This window comes from Dipodomys spectabilis, unplaced genomic scaffold (genome assembly GCF_019054845.1).
Source record: "Dipodomys spectabilis isolate Male_0828 unplaced genomic scaffold, ASM1905484v1 ptg000342l, whole genome shotgun sequence".
NCBI classification, from domain to species: domain Eukaryota; kingdom Metazoa; phylum Chordata; class Mammalia; order Rodentia; family Heteromyidae; genus Dipodomys; species Dipodomys spectabilis.
The window spans coordinates 366,524-387,236 of NW_024871019.1; the positions used below are offsets into that span (position 1 = coordinate 366,524).

The following is a 20,713-nucleotide window of genomic DNA, read 5'->3' on the forward strand; positions in this document are numbered from 1 at the left end:
TGCTTTTCCACTTACAGCTGGAAGTGATTTTCCCTCTACCATTTGAGTTATACCTTCAGTTCCAGCTTTTTGATGGTTAGTTGGAGATTATTTTTCTTTTCTTTTCTTTTTGCCAATCCTGGAGCTTGAATTCAGGGCCTGAGCACTGTCCCTCAGCCTCTCTGTGTTCAAGGCTAGCACTCTACCACTTGAGCCACAGTACCACTTCTGGCTTTTTATATATGCTTCATACATGCTAGGCAAGCACTCTACCACTAAGTCCCCTTCCCAGCCCTTCCTATTTGTTTTGTTTCAAGACAGGGCCTCTCTGTATTGCCTGAGCTGCCCTCGAGCTCCTGGACTCAAGCCAGTCCTCCTACCTCAGCTTCCCACATACCTTGGCCGTATGCACCACCATGGCCAGCCAGCCCCTTGCAATTTTGTTTTCTGATAAGTAGGTACTTCATCCTCTTCTTTCACTGATTGTCTTCTGTACTTAATTTCCATACGTATTTGACTATATAAAACTATTTGTTCGGGGCTGGGAAGATGGCTAAGTGGTAGAGCGCTTGCCTTGCATGCCTGAGGCCCTGGGTTCAATTCCTCAGCACCACATAACCAAAAAAGAAAAAAGCCAGAAGTGGCGGTGTGGCTCAAGTGGTAGAGTGCTAGCCTTGAGCTGAAGAGCTGAGGGACAGCGCCCAGGCCCAGAGTTCAGGCCCCACGACCGGACCCAAAAAAAAAACAAACAAACTATTTGTTCTTCCATTTCTCTTAAATCATTGAGGAAAATTGACCCTGAAAGAATGGGGCAGATAATTGGATATGGACCAAAACATACCCATTGATGCACTTTATAATAGGTCTCCACATGTACTAGTTCCTCCTATTTGTTTTTATCTACAATCTTTTTTTTTGTTTTGTTTTAGATAGTCGTGGGGCTTAAACTCAGGGCACTTGAGCCACTCTGTTAGCTTTTTCTGAGTAGTTTATTGTAGATGAGAGTCTCACTGACTTTCCTGCCTGGGCTGGCTTCAAACATGATCCTCCGATCTCAGCTTCCTGAGTAGCTAGGATTACAGGTGTGAATCACTGGCGCCTGGCTTTCTCTCTACACTCTTTACTCAACTGTAGTTACTCAAGTTTTTGTATAATAAGAATCCATACACCCCATATTCTTGTCTTTTAACAATCACTTTCCCAAATGCTATGGTCTTATAGTATGTGATCTGAGTGTGTTTCTTTGTTTTTAAAGATTCCAGAATTTGACAACTTGTACCTGGATATGAACGGAATTATACATCAGTGCTCCCATCCTAATGATGATGATGTTCACTTCAGGATTTCAGATGATAAAATCTTTACTGATATTTTCCACTACTTGGAAGTGTTGTTTCGAATTATTAAACCTAGAAAAATATTTTTTATGGCTGTTGATGGTGTGGCTCCACGAGCAAAAATGAATCAGCAGCGTGGGAGGCGTTTCAGGTAAAACATTTAAAAGAAATTGGCATAATACAATATATCTTTTTTTTTTTTTTTTTTGGCTAGTCCTAAGACTTGAACCCAGGGCCTGGGCACTGTCAAGGCTAGCACTCTACCACTTGAGCCACAGTGCCACTTTGAGCATTTTCTGTTTATGTGGTATTGAGGAATCAAGCCCAAGGTTTCATGCATCCTAGGCAAGCACTCTACTACTAAGCCACATTGCCAGCCCAATCTATCTTTTAACTAGTTAGAAATTCAAATGAGGTATCATTTCCCAAAGCTTACATTAGATTTTGTATAAAGTTACTCTGTTCAGCTTTTTCAAACTTCTCTTTGATAATTTGCATGGTTATATTCCCAAACTTTGTCATATAGTTGTTCAGTCAAGGGGAAAAAAAGATGGATGAATACATAATAATGGAGATTCCCAGTGAGTTGATATCATCCAAGTCTGTGGTATTGATTGCAGAGATTTCAAGAGGTTAAACACAAAGAAGAGTTTGTTCATTGCAAAAATAGATTCAGGCCTAGTAGAATAAGCTAGTAGCAAGACAGTAGAAACCGCAAAGTTGAGCTTCTTGACCTGACATTCTGATGTGGTTTCAGGAGTCAGGCACAAATTGCATTTCTGTCCATCCTCTGAGACTCCGAAACCCATGTTCTATCTAGTAAATCCTGTGCCTTAAAAATACGATTGTTTTGGCAACGGTTGTTATTTATATTATTAAGCTTTTTTTTTTCTTTCAGTCATGGGGCTTGAACTCAGTAACTGGGTACTATCTCTTAGCTTTTTCATTCAACACTAGTGTTCTAACACTTCTATCCACAGCGCCACTTCCAGTTTTCTGGCAGTTAATTAGAGTTAAGTGTCTCATGGACTTTCCTGCCCAGGATGGCTTTGAACCATGATCCTTAGATCTCAGCTTCCTGAGTAGCTAGAACTCTACTCATGAGCCACCAATACCTAGACTTTCATTTAAATGTTTTTAAGAAGAAGCACACAGGGATGGGAATGTGGCTTAGTAGTAGAGTACATGCCTAGCATGCATGAAGCCCTGGGTTCCATTCCTCAGTACCACATAAGCAGAAAAAGCCGAAGTGGCACTGTGGCTCAAGTGATAGAGTGCTAGCCTTGAGCAAAAGAAGCTCAGAGACAGTGCCCAGGCCCTGAGTTCAAGCCCCAGGACTGGCAGAAAAAAAGAAGCAGAGAAATTGTAACAATTTTACAATTATTAGTATATATAATCTTATAGATAGACCACTGACATTGAAGATGATAAAACTACTATTTAAGATTAATAAATTTTGTTAAATATAGCATATGTAATGAGCATATAAAACTATACAGTGTGTTTTACCTTGTTTCTAGAAAAATTGCTGAGCATGTGTGATAATAGGTATTTCAGAAATGTTTATAATGTTCTGTGTGGTTTTTACTTTTTAATGTCTAACTTCTATAGTCCTTGTAGGAAAAACTCAATTATTTAGATAAAAGCAAAGAATTCTTAAATTCAGTCTTTATCAATTCTAATTACTTCATACGTCTATAGTTTTAAAGTTGATGAATTATTAGTTACAAAAGCATCTGTGTAGATGCTGGTTATTAACTAGTTTAAGTAAAAATTATTCCTTTTTTTTTTTCAGAAGGTTTAAGAATTTTTTTCTCTTTTAAGGTCAGCCAAGGAGGCAGAAGACAAAATAAAAAAGGCCATCGAAAAGGGAGAAACTCTTCCTACGGAGGCCAGGTTTGATTCCAACTGCATTACACCAGGTAAATTGACTGGGGGGAAATTCTAGCCATTAAAATACCCGTTAAAACTTCTCTTTTTTCAAAAAGTGTAGGGTCTCATTTGTTATTTTCCCTACTCTGTCTGCTCATGAAATGTTGTGGTCACATTGGTCGGAAGTGGTCCTGCAGGATGCCCACATGTAGCTAGGACTCTCCCAGGTACACGGAATCCTGGGCCTAGAAGGAGTCAACAGGGCTTCCACTTCCAGTACCTCCAGCTATTGAAATAAAGCAGCCTTAGTTTGTGAATTACCAAGTTCATGTAGCCGCCCATGGCTTCAAGATTACAAACCAAAGCCATGCACCAGTGGTTCATGCCTATAATCCTAGCTCTGGAGGCTGAGATCTGAGGATCTCAGTTCCAAGCCAGCCTGGGCAGGAAAAGCAGTAAAAGTCTTATCTCCAACTAACCATCAGAAAACTGGTAGAGTGCTAGCCTTCAGCAAAAGGAGCTCAGGGACAGCTCCCAATCCCTGAGTTCAGTCCAATGACCAACAAAAAAAAAAAAACAAAGAAACCCACTCTCCACAGACCTTGGTACTCAAAGGCAGCTAAGATTTCTGTGAATGTAAAGGTTTATCAATAATATGTTTAACTTAGTTTCTTTTTTTTTTTTTGGGTCCGGTTGTGGGGCCTGAACTCTGGGCCTGGGCACTGTCCCTCAGCTCTTCAGCTCAAGGCTAGCGCTCTACCATTTGAGCCACAGCGCCACTTCCAGCTTTTTCTGCTTATGTGGTGCTGAGGAATCGAACCCAGGGCCTCATGCATGCAAGGCAAGCACTCTACCACTGAGCCACCTTCCCAGCCCGTAGTTTCATATACAGGAATATGTTCTATACTCTTTTGAGCTTCTGAAAGATGACTATAGTTCTTTACTTTGGGGAAAAAAAAATCTAACTTCCTCTTTACTAGGGTTAGTGATTTTCTTCTTTGAGTATCTTATACTCAACATATTGCTCAATTGAATAACTACTTTTATTCTGATTAAAGTATAATATTATATTATTGTCTGACTAATATTCATCTGGGTTTTTTGGTTTGGTTTTGGGTTTTGGGTTTTGGTTTGTTTTTTGTCACTTGTGTGGACCTGGGTGTTATCCCTCAGCTCTTCAGCTCTAGGCGAGCACTTTACCACTGGAGCCACAACACCACTTCCAGTTTTCTGGTGATTCATTGCAGATAAGAGTCTCATTCTTGCCCGGGCTATCTTTGAAATATGATCCTCAGATCTCAGCCTCCTGAGTAGCTATGATTATAGGCGTTTGCCACTGGCACCCAGCTTCATCTGGGTTTTTCTAAACATCATTGTAGGTTAAGTTTCCAGGTCAATACCAATTACAGATCAATAATAATAGCTATTATTGGTGATCTACTTAAAACTCCATGCCTTACAAAAATACTCCCAGGTCCAGCAAAAGAAGTAGAAAGTTGAGGTTATTAAATTTCAAACTCTGCCCTTCTATAAAACTACTTGAGGGAAGTAGCACTCTGGCTCAAGTGGTAGAGTGCTACTCGAGCAGAAGAGCTCAGAGAATAACGCCCAGGTTCCCAGTTCAAGCCCCATGTCCACCAAAAAGAAAAGTACTTGAAACTCAGTCCTTAGATTGTGGTAAAACTCCCTTTGTCATCGAACTTCATTTAAGATGACTACTGACATCTAAAATAGTTATATTTGCTAGGACATCATACTGCGTAAAAAACTTGCTTTCAAGGATAAACAAGAGCTTTTGACCGTCTTAGAAGATACTATATCTAGTTATTTCCTGTGTTGTCTCTAGGAACTGTTTTTATGTTTTTATCAGATTAACCTTTGAAACTTTATTTATAGGGACTGAATTCATGGCCAGGTTGCATGAACATCTGAAGTATTTTGTAAATATGAAAATTTCCACAGACAAGTCATGGCAAGGAGTTACCATCTATTTCTCAGGCCATGAGGTTATTATCTTTTTTTTCTTAAAAAAATGTTAAAAACTTTATTTAATATCCTGAAGCATAGCATATTACAACATTTTTAAACATTGAATTTAGACTCCAGGAGAAGGAGAGCATAAAATCATGGAATTTATCAGATCCGAGAAAGCAAAACCAGATCATGATCCAAACACCAGACACTGTCTTTATGGTTTAGATGCTGACTTGGTAAGTGTAATTTTTATAGTTATTATAGTTGTACCATTGTAAGTAAATATCTGAGAGACCTAGTTTTTATGCAGTAAGCTAACTGGCTATACTAACAAAGAAATATTGATTGCTACTTTTTTTTTTGCTGTTACTAAAGTTCTTTCTTTGTTTTTTTTCTTTGCAAAGCACTTTATTAGCTCACACCTGTCCACTCACATGGAAGTCATGTAGCCCCTTGGAAGCCAAGGGTAACTTTTATCATGCTCTGAGATGAACCACAGAGAGGTTATTACCTGCTTGAACCATCCAGTGGGCTGGCTAGGTCTTACGTCCCATCTGTGGCCTCTCTAGATCAGTGTCTCCTCTATCCATCTCTTCCTGATCTCTCTCCCTGCCCCTTCCTGGTCCCTCTCCACTCCTCAAGTTGGTACTTTTTGAAAGCTCTAGGCTCCCCAGGCTCCCCCATTGGCTTCCCGGTACAAGGCCAGCTGAGAAAAAGCAGGAGATGAGGCAGGTAGCCCAAGCTGCAGATGTGAGGGATGCAGGGGCAGGCCCAGAGCGGGCTCAGCCTAGCGGCTTCCAATCATGGACTCTCCTACCTGTCGTCATCCATTTGTCCATCGCCCCAGGTCAGAGCAGTCAGAGAGGGGCAGAGCACTGGAGGGCTCTAGAGCCAGGCCCCCTCGGCCTGGGGAACAGCACATTTCTGTGTTGGTCACATTTTAAACTGATCAACCTTTGTATAAATTTTTAAAATTATTTCTAAATAAAACAAAAGTACACAGTGTGTCGTTTCCCAGAACGGGTTCTAAGCGTAGGTTTAATTCCGCGGGAAGAGGGGACTTCGGGGTACCTTGGAGTTGCCCCAGATGCATCATCTGCTGAGTTAAGTAAAGACGTCTCTAAGTCAGTGCCCGTGGCATCAGGACCTGGGCGGCAGGCAGGAGCTCAGTTCTAGCAGTGAGGGTCTTCCCAGAAAGCCTGGCCTGGATCTGGCTCTGTATAGGATGTGCAGAGAGCTGCCTGTAGCAGTGAAGTTCAGGGTTGGTCCAGTTTGGATGGAGATGGTAAACCTGAGGCAGCTCTGTGGCAACTTCCAGTCCCCAAGACCTCTCCGAATTGTCTGTCTCCCGGCGGCGCCAGCATTGACAGGGAGGAGACCAGGACCCTGCCAGGCTGGAGGATTGCGAGGGTGGGTAGGCAGGCAGCTCACGTCCTCCAGGGCGAGGAGGTGCAGCCCATGAGGAAGCGCATGTCCTCTAGCAGACCCCACCGGCCAGGCTCAGGCTGGGGGAGAGGGCGGGGGCCCCGCCTGCCTGGTGGTGCCCTGGCCTCCGCTCAGTTGAGCGCCCATGGTCTGCACAATGGGAAGACTATCTGCTCCGCTTGAGCAACAGCTTAACCTGCTGCCCACCCGCCCTCACCTGAGGCCCTCCAGCCGATCAGCCGCAGACCCCTGGAGATCACGTGGAGCCACTCGCTGTTACTAAAGTTCTGGAACAATTGGGGAGATTTAACTTTCTTTTGGTCACCGTTTATGATGAACTGGTCTCTACTTAGTGTACAGTCCTGACTGTCCTAGTGCTGTGTCTACACTGTGTGTGGAGGGGGAGGAGTTACTTGCCAAGGTCCTTGGAAGAGGCCTTTCTTTATCCTAAGGCCCCTGAATTTTAAAGCTCTCTGATCTGACAACTCTATGCCCCAAATTCCTTTGACTTCTCTTGTGGAAGTTTTTAAGCTAAATAAAAACAGGTATGGTAGTATAATGTCCCCGTCCTCTACCTTCATCTGTTATAGGCGCCAGTGGCTCATGCCTATAATCCTAGCTACTCAGGAGGCTGAGATCTGAGAATCTTGGTTCAAAGCCAGCCCGGGAAGGAAAGTCCATGAAACTCTTATCTCCAATAAACCACCAGAAAACCAGAAGTGGCGCTGTAGCTCAAGTGGTAGACCACTAGCCTTGAGCTGAAGAGCTGAGGGACAGCGCCCAGCCCGAGTTCAAGCCCTACGACTCAATTGTCCCTCATTCTCATGCCATGCTGGGTTATTGAAGGAAATTCCAGACTTTAAGTCATTTAATGTGCACAAGGTTTCATAATGTTTCTCTAAGGAAGTTTTTTTCTAATAATTAACTATAATGCCAGTGCTTACTATATAAATAAGGGCTTGGTATTCCCTAACTGCTTCGTGAAATTTCATTTTGTTTTGTTGTTTGAATTGGGTCAGGATTGAAATAAAGAATATGCATTGTGTTTGGCTAATATGTTTTATTAAATTTTTTTTACCTACTTGGAGAATTAGAATATTAGAAGAACAACTGAAAGCAGCGTTTTCCAAGTTGATACTCTAGAAGTGTCCTAGCCTGCAGCAGGACCCTGTCTTTTTTTTATCATGCTGTCTTCTGTTATTAGGCTATTTTCTCTTACCCTAGAAAAGCCGCTGCCTCTACCTCCTTGCTTATGCCTTTATGGCAAGTAGAACTTCGTGAAAATCAAGAGAAAAGTTTTGGGAGTTTACAGCATATAGTAGGAAAGTACATAGTGTCAGTTATAAATGTCATAGGATTCTAAAATAAACATTTTTCCTGGAAAAGTATTTATTCCATTCATACTCTAAAAATGTTTATAGTTTGGTATTTGTATATTTAATTTTATATATCTATTTTTGTCTTTATTCTCTATGTAGGAATATTTTTTTTTTTATTGTAAAGCTACTATACAGAGGGTTACAGTTACATGAGTGAGGTTATGAGTACACTTCCTCTTGAACATTGTTACCCCCTCCATTGTTTTCCCCCTTATGTAGGAATATTTTTTAGTAAATTGCTTTGGTGGACTAATACTCTTAAAAAAAAACCAGTAGGCCGGGCACCAGTGGCTCATGCCTATAATCCTAGCTACTCTGGAGGCTGAGATCTGAGGATCAGGGTTCAAAGCCAGCCTGGGCAGGAAAGTCCATGAGACTCTTATCTCCAATAAACCACCAGAAAACTGGAAGTGGTGCTGTAGCTCAAGTGGTAGAGTGCTTGCCCTGAGCTGAAGAGCTGAGGGACAGCGCCCAGGCCCAGAGTTGAAGCCCCACGACTGACAAAAACAACAAAACAAAAACAGCAGAACAAAAATATTTTCTAATCCTTTTTCAACAGATCATGCTTGGATTAACAAGTCATGAAGCACACTTCTCTCTCTTACGAGAAGAGGTTCGATTTGGTGGCAAGAAAACACAAAGGTAAATATTACAGCACACAGGTGGAAAGAAAGAACTGAACTGAAGCCCTGACTTTCAATTCACGGTATTAAGTAAGGGTTTTCAAAATGCCTGTTAACATACTAAGGAAATTACCTTCTATTCTTATTTGATGGATGTATATCATGAGAGTATGAATATAATCAAATACTTTTTCTGCAAATTGGTACGTGGAAATTTTCCTCCACCTTTCTCCCTTGATATTACTTGTTATAATTAACCTTGGAGGATAGGCCAATCGCATATACCAACCCAGTTAAGAGAAAAGTATAATTGCCTCATGTTATGGCCCTGGACTGTATTGCTATAGAAATAAAAATATATAATCCCAGCTGTGTGCTGATGGCTCTTGCCTATAATCCTAACTACTCAGGAGGCTGAAATCTGAGGATTGCAGTTCAAAGCCAGCCCAGGCAGGAAAGTCTATAAAACTCTTAAATTCAATTAGCTACCAGAAAACTGGAAGGGATGCTGTGAATCAAAAGTGGTAGAGTACTAGTCTTAATAAGCACAAAAGGTAAAGTACAGTGCCCAGGCCCTGAGTAACCAACCAACCAACCAAAATAAATGTATTTCCATTCTGTGTGCATTCTGAGTTGCCTTAAGTGAGCCCTGACTCACACTGCCTTACATGTATTTTTTGTTATTGAAGACTTCTGAATTCTGACAGTCCTTCCACAAAATGGCATAATGGAAACCAGTTGTTTTCAACTTTCACTGTATTTCATCTGCTGTGATTGCGTTTTATCCTTGTATTATCCTGCAACTCATAAATTACATAATTCAATTGTAAGATTTAAGTATCTAATAATGATCATTTTAATTTAAGCTCTACTACATTTTAAAAAGTGGGCTTTCCAAATACTGTCTGCTTTTTGATCATCTTACTCATTACAGGGTATGTGCACCAGAAGAAACCACATTTCACCTCCTACACTTGTCTTTGATGAGAGAATATATTGACTATGAGTTTTCAGTATTAAAAGTAAGTATTAACATAGCCATGGGCCAAAGCTTTGTGTGCACAAATTTCCACTGAATTTTATTTCACTCTTCATTTGCCCACAGGAAAAGATCACATTTAAATATGATATTGAAAGAATTATAGATGATTGGATTTTGATGGGATTTCTGGTTGGCAATGATTTTATCCCTCATCTACCTCATTTACATATTAATCATGATGCACTCCCTCTTCTTTATGGAACATACATCACCATTCTGCCAGAACTTGGAGGTAAGAAAATTTTATATACACTTGAGCCTCCTTTAGTTTAATACCAACTTACCCTAGAAATGTCCCTTCATTAGATTTTTGCCTACACTGCTAGAACACTGGGGTTTCTTTTAGTCTAAGGTGCTAAGCACAGAAGTTGTTATTCAGTGCTGACCCAAGAAAGACAGTGACTGCAGTTAAGCAACCTTACTAACTGACCCTTAATCTGTCTTTAATTCCCTAAGTAGGCCAGCAGAACTCCTGGTTTCACTGCACTCCCTTCATATTTAATAGTAGAAATTCAGTTGTTCTGAACGAATATACATCAGAGCATTTATTAGGAAGAAAAATGTTCTCAGTTAAAATGGAAAATTGACAGCAATAGTGGCACTGAGTAACACAGACAACTGAAGTAGCAAGACTTTACCGTTTTGTTTTGTTTGAAATGGGATTTGCCTGTGTAGCCCTGACTTGCCTGGAGTTCTTACTCATCTTACCTCTGCCATCAAGAGCTGCACACCCACACCCAACTCCTCCTTTCCTTAAGTTAACAAATGAAATGGAGTAATCTGGATGGATGCCAGGCCCTACTTAGTAATTGTTACCAAATGTTGGAAATGTGGTGGGATTATGATGTGAATGTTGGGTTTTCTATATTCTTCTTCAGTCCTTGTTTATCATTTAGTACAGAAACATAAAGCTCTATAGCTGGGCTGTAGAATTATAGCCCAGCCCCAAGTGGGTCTTCATTAGTAGAATGTTAATGTTCCACTATTTATGGAAAGAATCTTGTGGAATTACTTAACAAAAAACTAACGTCAGTTTGTGTACAAATGTAGATTTCATTTCTTTTAGGTTACATTAATGAAAATGGGCATCTCAACTTACCTCGGTTTGAGAAATACTTAGTGAAACTATCAGACGTAAGTAACTGTAAGTTGTTTTCCTGTCCCAGAACAGCTACAAATGGTTAGTAAACAATTATATAATACCAGAAGAAAAGTGTTTTTTAACTGTATTCCAATTGCCCATTGTGTATCAATCAGTTCCTCTAAATTGATTTCCTTTTTATTTGCTTTCAGCATAAATTTTCAGAGTAAAACATGAAATTACCATGTCTATAAAAAAGTAACATTGTTCAGTTTCCTGTGCCTCATAAAATAACCAGTGTTAAGAGCTTGGCTTAGAGTCCTCTATACATACACGAATCGTTTTAAAATGACTTTAAATATTTTTCTACAGTTTGATCGAGAACACTTCAGTGAAGTTTTTGTGGACCTGAAGTGGTTCGAAAGCAAAGTTGGTAACAAGTACCTCAATGAAGCAGCAGGCATTGCAGCAGAAGAAGCCAAAAACTACAAGGAAAAGAAAAAATTAAAGGTATCTATTTTTTTTTAGATGTCCTTTCAATTTTTTAGCTCTTAAGGTGCAATGATATTCCTTGTTTCAATTATCTTTTATGGTTTTTGAAATTGCTTCATTTTATTCCTTAGTGTATGCACACATGCCAATACTTGGGCTTGAGCTCAGGACCTCCTACTCTTGCTCAACACTGGTGCTCTACCACTTACGCCATCCCTCCATTTCTGACTCTAGCTGGTTAATTGGAAATGAGAGTCTGCCTTGGCTGGCTTTGAACCCTATTCCTCAGATATCAGATTCCTGAGTAGCTAGAATTACAGCCCCTGAAGAAGTCAGTTATTTTCAAATACGTAATTTTGAAAACCAATACATTAAAGGGTTTTTTAAATTCAGATAGTTATATCTTTTAATATTTTGAGACATTACTCCAGTATTCTTTTTCTCTAGAGATAATTTATATATAAAATTATACACAGTAATATTTAGTAAATATTATTTGCTTAATGATAGGTTGATTAGAAGTTATTAGTGCTCTGCAGAACATTTCTTAAGAAGCTCTCAAGAGCCGCACCAGTTGCTCACAGGAGTAATCCTAGTTACTCAGGAGGTTGAGTTCTGAGGATTGCAGTTGAAAGCCAGCCTGAGCAGGAAACCCCTAAGATTCTTTTCTCTATTACTATTCATTTTGTGATGATAATTCTTATAGGGCCAGGAAAATTCTCTGTGTTGGGCTGCTTTAGACAAAAATGAAGGTGAAGTGGTAGCTTCTAAGGGTGAGTGCAAACTATGTATTTTAATATGTTATTATGTTGACAGAATTGTTTTACCTTCTCTTTATTATACTAATTCAATAGCATTGATTGGACAGATTTCTCTAATAGCTTATAAGCATCTACTTTGATAGGCACGTATTTCAGAGCATTTGATGAAAAATAAGATTCATAATTGTCAGTCACTGTTTCTGGCTTTTTTCACAGATAATTTAGAAGATGAAACTGAAGATGATGATCTATTTGAAACTGAATTTAGACAATATAAAAGAACATATTACATGACAAAGATGGGAGTTGATGTAGTATCTGAGTATGTATTTGCCGTCCTTTTACTTTAAAATAGGAAAAAAAATTAGATTATTGCAGTTCTTCAGAAAAGAAAACATAATTTTGAGGAAGCAATAAGAGAAAAAGTTTTTTGTTTCATAATTTCTTTCCCCCATATTTTTATTACCATCAGTTAGTTTTACAGGAGCTTCACTTGATCTGCTTACTTGCTCACAGCTGGCACTCTTTAACACTTAAGCTGTGCCGGCAACCACTGGTGAGCCACTGGTGCCTTTTTTTTTTTTTTTTTTGTGATGAGGTCTTGTTTTGCCCAGGCTCTTATTGACTTTTGGGCTAAAGCAATCCTCCTACCCCGGCCTCTCACACAGCTGGGGTTACAAGGCGCATGTCATCCTACCAGCCATTGGTCAAGATGGAGTTTCAAGAACTTTCATGCCCTGACTGGGCTTGAACCAAGATTCTTGATCACTTCCTACGTAGCTAGGATTAAGAGTTTGAACTACCCTGACTGGACCCATCTTCACTGTTTAATCAAGCAAGCAGTCCATTTTATAGAAAATTTCATTGAGCTATATCTTTACTTTATTTTTTTTTGGGGTCCGGTCGTGGGGCCTGAACTCTGGGCCTGGGTGCTGTCCCTCAGCTCAAGGCTAGCGCTTGAGCTACCACTTGAGCCACAGCGCCACTTCTGGCTTTTTTCTTTTTGTTTATGTGGTGCTGAGGAATCGAACCCAGGGCCTCAGGCATGCAAGGCAAGCGCTCTACCACGGAGCCACCTTCCCAGCCCTGAGCTATATCTTTAATTTAAAAAGTATAATACATTGGTTAAATATACATAGTGGGTTGTAAGTTGGTTTGGTCTGGTTTCTAGAGTTTGTTTGGTATTGGAGTTTGAACTCAAGGCCTTGCACTTATAAGACAAGCACTTACTCTTGAGCCAACCCATCCCTTTTGGATTTTAGTCATTTTAGGTAGCGTGTTACATTTTTGCCTGGGACTGTTCTTTTGAAGCATAGTCCTTGTACCTGTTCCTCTCACAGAGGTGGAGTTATCTGCATGTGACACCATACTGGCTTGTTACTTGAGCTGAGGTCTCCATAGCTTTGTACTAGGGCTTCCTTTGTGCTGTGGCTCTCCTAAGCTCTGCCTCCCAAGTAGCTGGAATTGCAGGACACTAGCCACCATCCTAAGCCTAGATTTGACTCTTAGAAAAATTCGAATGCCAACCTGTCATTTGATGATACATAATTTTTCAATATTTTGGAATTTTTTTGTTAGGATTTTTTTTTTTTTTTATTGTAAAGCTACTATACAGAGGGTTACAGTTACATGAGTGAGGTTATGAGTACACTTCCTCTTGAACATTGTTACCCCCTCCATTGTTTTCCCCCTACCATCCCCTCCCTCCCTCCCTTCCCCGAGGTTCTTTTTTTTTTTTTTTTTTTTGATTGTGATTAAATGATTACATAATTTCAAAGTCACAAGTTCATTCTAACTTCCCTGGAGCAAATTGTCTACCACAGTCTGTAATATATAACAGTGTTCACATGTTATATACCATATTTGTGATCAGCAGCATGAGGATATTTAGTAGTGGTTCAACCAGATGAGCGGGAGGTCTTTGTTTCTTAAGTCCTGTTAGTTTTGTCGTATCACCTAACCTTTTGGATTTAGCATCCACTTATGAGGGAGACCATGTACCGTTTGTCTCTTCGTTCTTGGCTTACCTCGCTCAACATGATTCCTTCTAGCTCCATCCATTTCCCTGCAAATGCCATTATTTTGTCATTTCTAATGGCTGCATAATATTCCATTGTGTATAGATACCACAATTTTTGGATCCATTCATCTGTGGTGGGGCACCTAGGTTGTTTCCATATCCTAGCTATTGCGAACAGTGCTGCAATAAACATGGAGGTGCACGTGTCCTTGTATATTGGTTCCTGTTGTTCAGGGTAGATGCCTAGAAGTGGTATGACTGGGTCGTAAGGGAGGTCAATCTTTAGGTTTCTAAGGACCCTCCAGACTGCTTTCCAAAGTGGTTGTATAAGTGTACATTCCCACCAGCAGTGTAATAGGGTTCCTCTTTCTCCACATCCCCTCCAGCATTTGTCGTTGGCTGATTTGTGGATGTGGGACATTCTGACTGGGGTAAGGTGGTATCTCAGGGTTGTCTTTATTTGCATTTCCTTCACCACCAGGGATGATGAACATTTCCTCATGTGTTTCTTTGCCATTTTTATTTCTTCATTTGAGAAGTCCCTCTTTAGTTCCCTTGCCCATTTAGTAATTGTTTTGTTAGGATTTTTAAGTGTCATAATTTTAAGTGGCTTTTTCATTGGTTAACTAAACGTATATAAAGGTAAAATGTGGTGTCGGCAGATGTTCTGAAGACATTGGCCTAATCAAATGCTCCTTTCTTTCTTTTTAGTGACTTTCTGGCTGCCCAAGCTGCATGTTATGTTCAGGCAATCCAGTGGATTTTGCACTACTACTACCACGGAGTTCAGTCATGGAGCTGGTAAGGGCAGCTCTGTTTATAGTGATATCCTCTGCTAGAAGCTCATTTAGGTGTCTCTTCCTTTTGTTCCCTCTCATCCAAGTGATACCAGAAATCCAAGTAATTGCTTCTTGTAATTTTTTTTTTCTTTTTTCTGTGCTGGTCCTGGGGCCTGAACTCAGGGCCTAGGTGCTATCCCTGTCCCTAAGCTGCTTTAGCTCATGGCTAGCACTCTAAATACAACTTGAGACGAATGCCATAGTTACATAATATAAATCAGGGTTTTTGTTTGTTTGGTTTAATTTTTTGGTATCCTCTGTTCAGATACCTAGAGCCCTATTAAAGTATATGAATTGTGGATTCAAATGTTTGTAAAAAAATATTAATGCCTATAAAGATGATAGTATACTAAAGAAAATTTAGCATGATCTAACATTTAATGTAACTATAATAACATGCACAGTAAGTCAATGGTAAAGGGTCTTAAGTAAAAGCAGACTGGTAATGGGTGCCTGGTGCTGGGGTTCTTTCTTCAAAGCTGTCCTTGTGAGCTAATTAGAGCTTATACCACAAGACTCAGCTGCTCCCAGCCCCTTCTTAGAGCTTCTGGTCCAGAGGACAGGTAGAAGCTCTCCTGACTGCTCATCACTATCCACTCCATTGATTGGAAGAGCCACAGTCAACATTTGGGGATGTTTGTTTGTTTTGGGGGGGGTAATGAAATTTTGAACTCTGGGCTTTGCGAGTATTAGGCAAGTATCCTACCACTTCAGCTAAGTCTCTTAAATCCCAACATTTTGGGAATTTAAAGAACCATTACAAAGCCAGACATGTTGGTGCACGCCTACCCAGACATGTTGGTGTACGCCTCCAGCCTCTTGCGCCAGAGCCAGAGCCAGAGGCTGGAGGGTCATGATTTGGAGGCTGGTCTGGGCTGTGGCCATAGCCAGCAAGATCCCATCTAACCTACTACAAGCCCACCAAAAACAATTGAGGAGTACTAGTTGCCATCACAGTACCTAAATCTTCCTGCACTTCTAATACCTTACATTCAAAAGGTACAATTATGGGAAATAATTGATTTTTCTTTAAAATTAATTTTATGTATTGTTCGAGAATGGGGTCTCTAGTTGTTTAGTGCTCCTTTTGTTTTATAGGTTTTATCCATACCATTACGCACCTTTTCTATCCGATATCCGCAACATCAGTGCTCTCAAAATCCACTTTGAACTGGGAAAACCATTCAAGCCATTTGAGCAGCTGCTTGCTGTACTTCCAGCAGCCAGCAAAAGTCTACTTCCTACATGCTACCAGGTGGGTTTTACAATTGAATTTTCATGCTCCTTTTGATATGAAGAGTTCCTGTCCAAACCTACAAACAGTAGTACCCAGATTCGGGACTTCTTTAACAAGTCCCTTGAAAAGTAGTTTCCTGTTTTTTTGGTTTTTTGGTTTTTTTTTTTAGTTGGCAAATAAACTCCATAAACCATTGAGAGCCTCTCATGTTCATTTTTTAGCACCTTTAAGCATATGCTTTTGTTTCTGGTCAGTCATGGGGCTAGAACTCTGGGCCTGGGTTCTTTCTCTGAGCTCTTTAGCTCAAGGCTGGCACTCTTCCGCATGAGCCACAGCACCACTTCCTGTTTTCTGGTGGTTTATTAGAGATAAAAGTCTCACAGACCTTCCTGCCCGGGCTGACTTTGAACCAGGATCCTCATCTCAGCCTCCTGAGTAGCTAGGATTACAAGTGTAAGCCACCAGCACCTAGTTGTAAGCATATCTTTAACCTGTCTGTACGTGGAAGAAAGTCAGCTAAATAGGTCAAGTCAGAAGCCATCTCTGTCTACACATTTAAAGATTGAAAATCTTGAGTTTGAGGTTAACCTGAGCTACATAGAAAGGACCCTGTCTCAAGAAAACAAAGGGAAAAAATATTCTTTTAGTTGGAAATCTAACTGTAACAAGTATATTACAATATATCTAACATAGAAAAATTTAGTTTTCTTAGAATTTTAAATGAGAAAAACATAATTACAAATTAATAAAAATACTATGTTAATATTCTTATATTTCAATTCTGTTTGTTTTCACAGCACTTGATGACCAGCGAAGACTCACCAATTATAGAATATTACCCACCTGATTTTAAAACTGATCTAAATGGAAAACAACAGGAATGGGAAGCTGTGGTTTTAATACCTTTTATTGATGAGGTCAGTGCTTGCTTATTTGCTTGCTTGCTTGCTAGCTTGGTTCTGGAATTTGAACTTGAGGCCTATGCTTGCTAGTGCACTACCACTGAACACCACTTCTAGCCCTTTCTGCATTGGTTATTTTGAGGTAAGAGTCTCTTTTTGGCCTGGACCTGCATCTAGACCTCAATCCTCCATTTTATTGCTTCCTGATATAGCTGAGATGATAGGCATGTGCTACAGTACCCATCTTCTTCATTTGAAATGGAATCTTATGAACTACTTTGCCCTGGCTAACCTGAAACCATGTTCCTTCTGATCTCAGCATCCCACATACGTGGAATGGTTAAAGAGGAGTTTTTATAAACTTTTTACCTATATTGGCATCAAATTGCAAACTTCCAAATCTCAGCCTCCTGAGGCTCTTTTCTCTAACCACCAAAAAGCCAGAAGTAGAGCTCTGGCTCAAGTGGTAGAGTGCCAGCCTTGAGCAGAAAAAAAAAAAAAGGGAGAGTCTCAGTGCAAGAATCAAGCCCTGGTGTCTCTACAGGGGGAAAAAAAAAACAATAGGATAGACTATAGTAGTATAGACTATCAAATTTGATAGTCCCAAATTTCCATTTTACTCCACACATTATTCCATATGAACACTGACATTATTTTGTTCTCTTTAAATGTATATATGTATTTAATGTATTTAACACTTAATATATCTTATAAAGGGCTGGGAAGATAGCTCAGTGGTAGAGTGCTTGCCTAGCATGCATGAGGCCCTGGGTTCGATTCCTCAGCACCACATAAGCAGAAAAAGCCAGAAGTGATGCTGTGGTTCAAGTGGTAGAGCACTAACCTTGAGCTGAAGAGCTGAGGGATAGTGCCCAGGCCTAGAGTTCAGGCTCCATGACTGGCAAAAATATTTTTTAATAAATTATGTATACATATATAATTGAGATTCTGATTGTAATTATGTTAAATGTATAAGTAGATTTGAAAAGATAGACATTGCTCTACTACTGCAGAATTTATAAGTGATTAATGCTAATTATAATTATGATGGATTTGTTATAAATTTGTTTTTGTTTTTGTTTTTGCCAGTCCCAGAGCTTGAACTCTGGGACTGGGTGCTGTCCCTGAACTTTAGTGCTCAAGGCTAGGGCTCTATCACTGAACCACAGCTCCACATCTGGCTTTTTGTCATTAATTGGAGATGAGTGTCACGTACTTTTCCTGCTCATGGCTTTGAGCCATGATCCTCTCAGATCTTAGCCTCCTGACTAGCTAGGATGACAGGCGTGAGCCGCCAGGGTTTGGCTTCCTTTTAAAGTTTTATCTCTGCTGTGTATCTGCACAGTCGTGGCTGCTGCTGGAATAATTGCTTCAGACGAATGTGCACAGGCAGCAGTACTCCAAGAACTTTAGAAACAGAAAAGAACATACCACTTTTTCATGGGATCAAATGAAAGAGGTTTAGTAGTTAAGATTTCTTAAGAATCTCTACAGAAGTAGAGAATGTGTATGTGAAAGGAATGTAGTTATTCTATATGTTGAGATTACAGAATTTTTGTACTTTTAATTCTTCATTCATATTCAGAAGCGGTTATTGGAAGCTATGGAAGCATGTAACCACTCCCTCAAGAAGGAAGAGAGAAAAAGAAACCAACATAGTGAATGTCTAATGTGTTGGTATGATAAAGACACAGAATTCACCTATTTCTCTCCATGGCCAGAAAAGTTCCCTGACATAGAACGATGTTGTACGAGGTAATTTTCAACAACAAAAGAACCTCCTCAAGTTTTTCATATCTCTTAGGAGGATTCACATAGTTTATGGTGGAATCAATGGACATAATGAGCTAGATGAGGTGACTTGAGCTTTTACCTAGCTGTACAAGAGCCTGAGGGGGTAAGATCACCTGAACCCATTTGTTCAAGACCAGTCTGGGCAATATAGCTCAGACTGGCCTCAAAAAAAAAAAGAAAAAAAAAATTGAAGCTGGGCACCAGTAGCTCACTTCTGTAATCCTAGTTACTGAGGAGGCCAAGATCTGAGGATCATGATTTGAAGGCAACCCAGGCAGAAAAGTCCATGAGATTTACCTCCTGTTTACCACCAAGAAACTGGAAGCTGTGGCTCAAGTGATTGAGTGCCAGCCTCGAGCAGAAAAACTAAGAGATAGAGCCCAGGTCTGGAGTCCAAGCCCAAGTAGTGGCACAAATAAAAATAAATAAAGTTGATAATGTATAGTTTGCTAAGATCATAGCATCTTACTATTGGGCCTGTATTGGTTCTTGTAATCCTCTTTCCTGAGTTATAGTGTTCTTTTTCCTTCTTCTCAGTAATGTATATATCTATACTTTTCTGTCATGCTAAACAGGGTTTGTTTGTAATATTTATGTTCATTGCTAATGTCTGTATTCTGAGCATTAATTTGTTTTGTCAGTTGTGGGGCCTGAAATCTGGGCCTGGGCACTGTCCCTCAGCTCTTCAGCTTAAGGCTAGCGCTCTTCCACTTGAGCCACAGCGCCCCTTCTGACTTCTTCTGCTTATGTGGTGCTGAGGAATCAAACCCAAGGCCTCATGTATGCAAGGCAAGCGCTCTACCACTGAGCCACCTTCCCAGCCCTCAGCATTAAGTTGAAATGCTGTAAATCCGACGCTTATACTACAGCTACCCACCTGGAAAGACAAAAAAATAAAAGAGCCCCTCTGAGTTTCCCTTCACATCTAGCTTTTCTTTCTCCCCAGTAGGCTGTGTTCCTTGTGTTTTCTCTTCTCTCGTCTTCTCTGCAAGCACTCTGTCCAGGTGATAGTTGCATTAACATCTTTCAGTCTTGATATTTCCTTTTATTAAAGCAAAGAGAGGGCTGGGAAGGTGGCTCAGTGGTAGAGTGCTTGCCTTGCATGCATGAGGCCCTGGGTTCGATTCCCCAGCACCACATAAGCAGAAAAAGCTGGAAGTGGGGCTGAGGCTCAAGTGGTAGAGCGCTGGTCTACAGCTGAAGAGCTGGGGGACAGCGCTCAGGCCCCGAGTTCAGGCCCCATGACTGGCAAAAAAAATAAATAAAGCAAAGAGAAAGGCAAAATAGACTGTAAATGTTATTTATCATCTTGGGGTTTAGAACATGAACAGATTTCTGTTCTGTAGTTTTTCTTCTTTATTTCCTCTTTTAATTTTTTTTTTTTTTTTTTTTGTCGGTCGTGGGGCTTGAACTCTGGGCCTGGGCGCTGTCCCTCAGCTCTTCAGCTCAAAGCGAGCGCTCTACCACTTGAGCTGCAGCGCCACTTCCGGTTTTCTGGTGGTTTATTGGAGATAGGAGTCTCACGGTCTCTCCTGCCCGGGCTGGCTTTGAACCGCGATCTCAGCCTCCTGAGTAGCTAGGATGACAGGCGTGAGCCGCCAGCGCCCGGCTCTTTTAATTTATTTTTATTTATTTATTTTTTGTCGGTCGAGAAGCTTGAACTCTGGACTTGGACACTGTCCTTGCACTCTTCAGCTCAAGGCGAGCGCTCTACCACATGAGCCACAGTGCCACTTCCGGTTTTCTGGTGGTTTATTGGAGATAAGAGTCTCATGGACTTTCCTGCCATGGCTAGCTTTGAACCGTGACTCTCAGATCTCAGCCTCCTGAGTAGCTAGAATTACAGGCGTGAGACAACAGTGCCCAGCCTTTTTTTTTTTTGTCATGGGGCTTGAACTCTGGGCCTGGGCGCTGTCCCTCAGCTCTTCAGCTCAAGGCGAGCGCTCTACCACTTGA

At 40.6% G+C, this 20,713-nt stretch overlaps 1 protein-coding gene across 5 annotated transcripts in view; it reads left to right on the top strand.

The window, feature by feature from the left end:
- The window catches only part of Xrn1 (5'-3' exoribonuclease 1), a 62,554-nt gene that overhangs the window by 3,705 nt on the left and 38,136 nt on the right, over nt 1–20,713 (top strand). For all 5 annotated transcript variants that reach the window (XM_042665705.1, XM_042665706.1, XM_042665707.1 and 2 more), the window contains exons 2-16: nt 1,235–1,467; nt 3,141–3,238; nt 5,085–5,194; nt 5,288–5,398; nt 8,526–8,608; nt 9,524–9,611; nt 9,695–9,863; nt 10,698–10,765; nt 11,085–11,222; nt 11,911–11,977; nt 12,182–12,287; nt 14,697–14,786; nt 15,923–16,079; nt 16,859–16,978; nt 18,549–18,718. In XM_042665705.1, the coding sequence (XP_042521639.1) occupies nt 1,235–1,467; nt 3,141–3,238; nt 5,085–5,194; nt 5,288–5,398; nt 8,526–8,608; nt 9,524–9,611; nt 9,695–9,863; nt 10,698–10,765; nt 11,085–11,222; nt 11,911–11,977; nt 12,182–12,287; nt 14,697–14,786; nt 15,923–16,079; nt 16,859–16,978; nt 18,549–18,718 (1,808 nt within the window). The remainder of the gene's footprint in view (nt 1–1,234; nt 1,468–3,140; nt 3,239–5,084; nt 5,195–5,287; nt 5,399–8,525; nt 8,609–9,523; nt 9,612–9,694; nt 9,864–10,697; nt 10,766–11,084; nt 11,223–11,910; nt 11,978–12,181; nt 12,288–14,696; nt 14,787–15,922; nt 16,080–16,858; nt 16,979–18,548; nt 18,719–20,713) is intronic.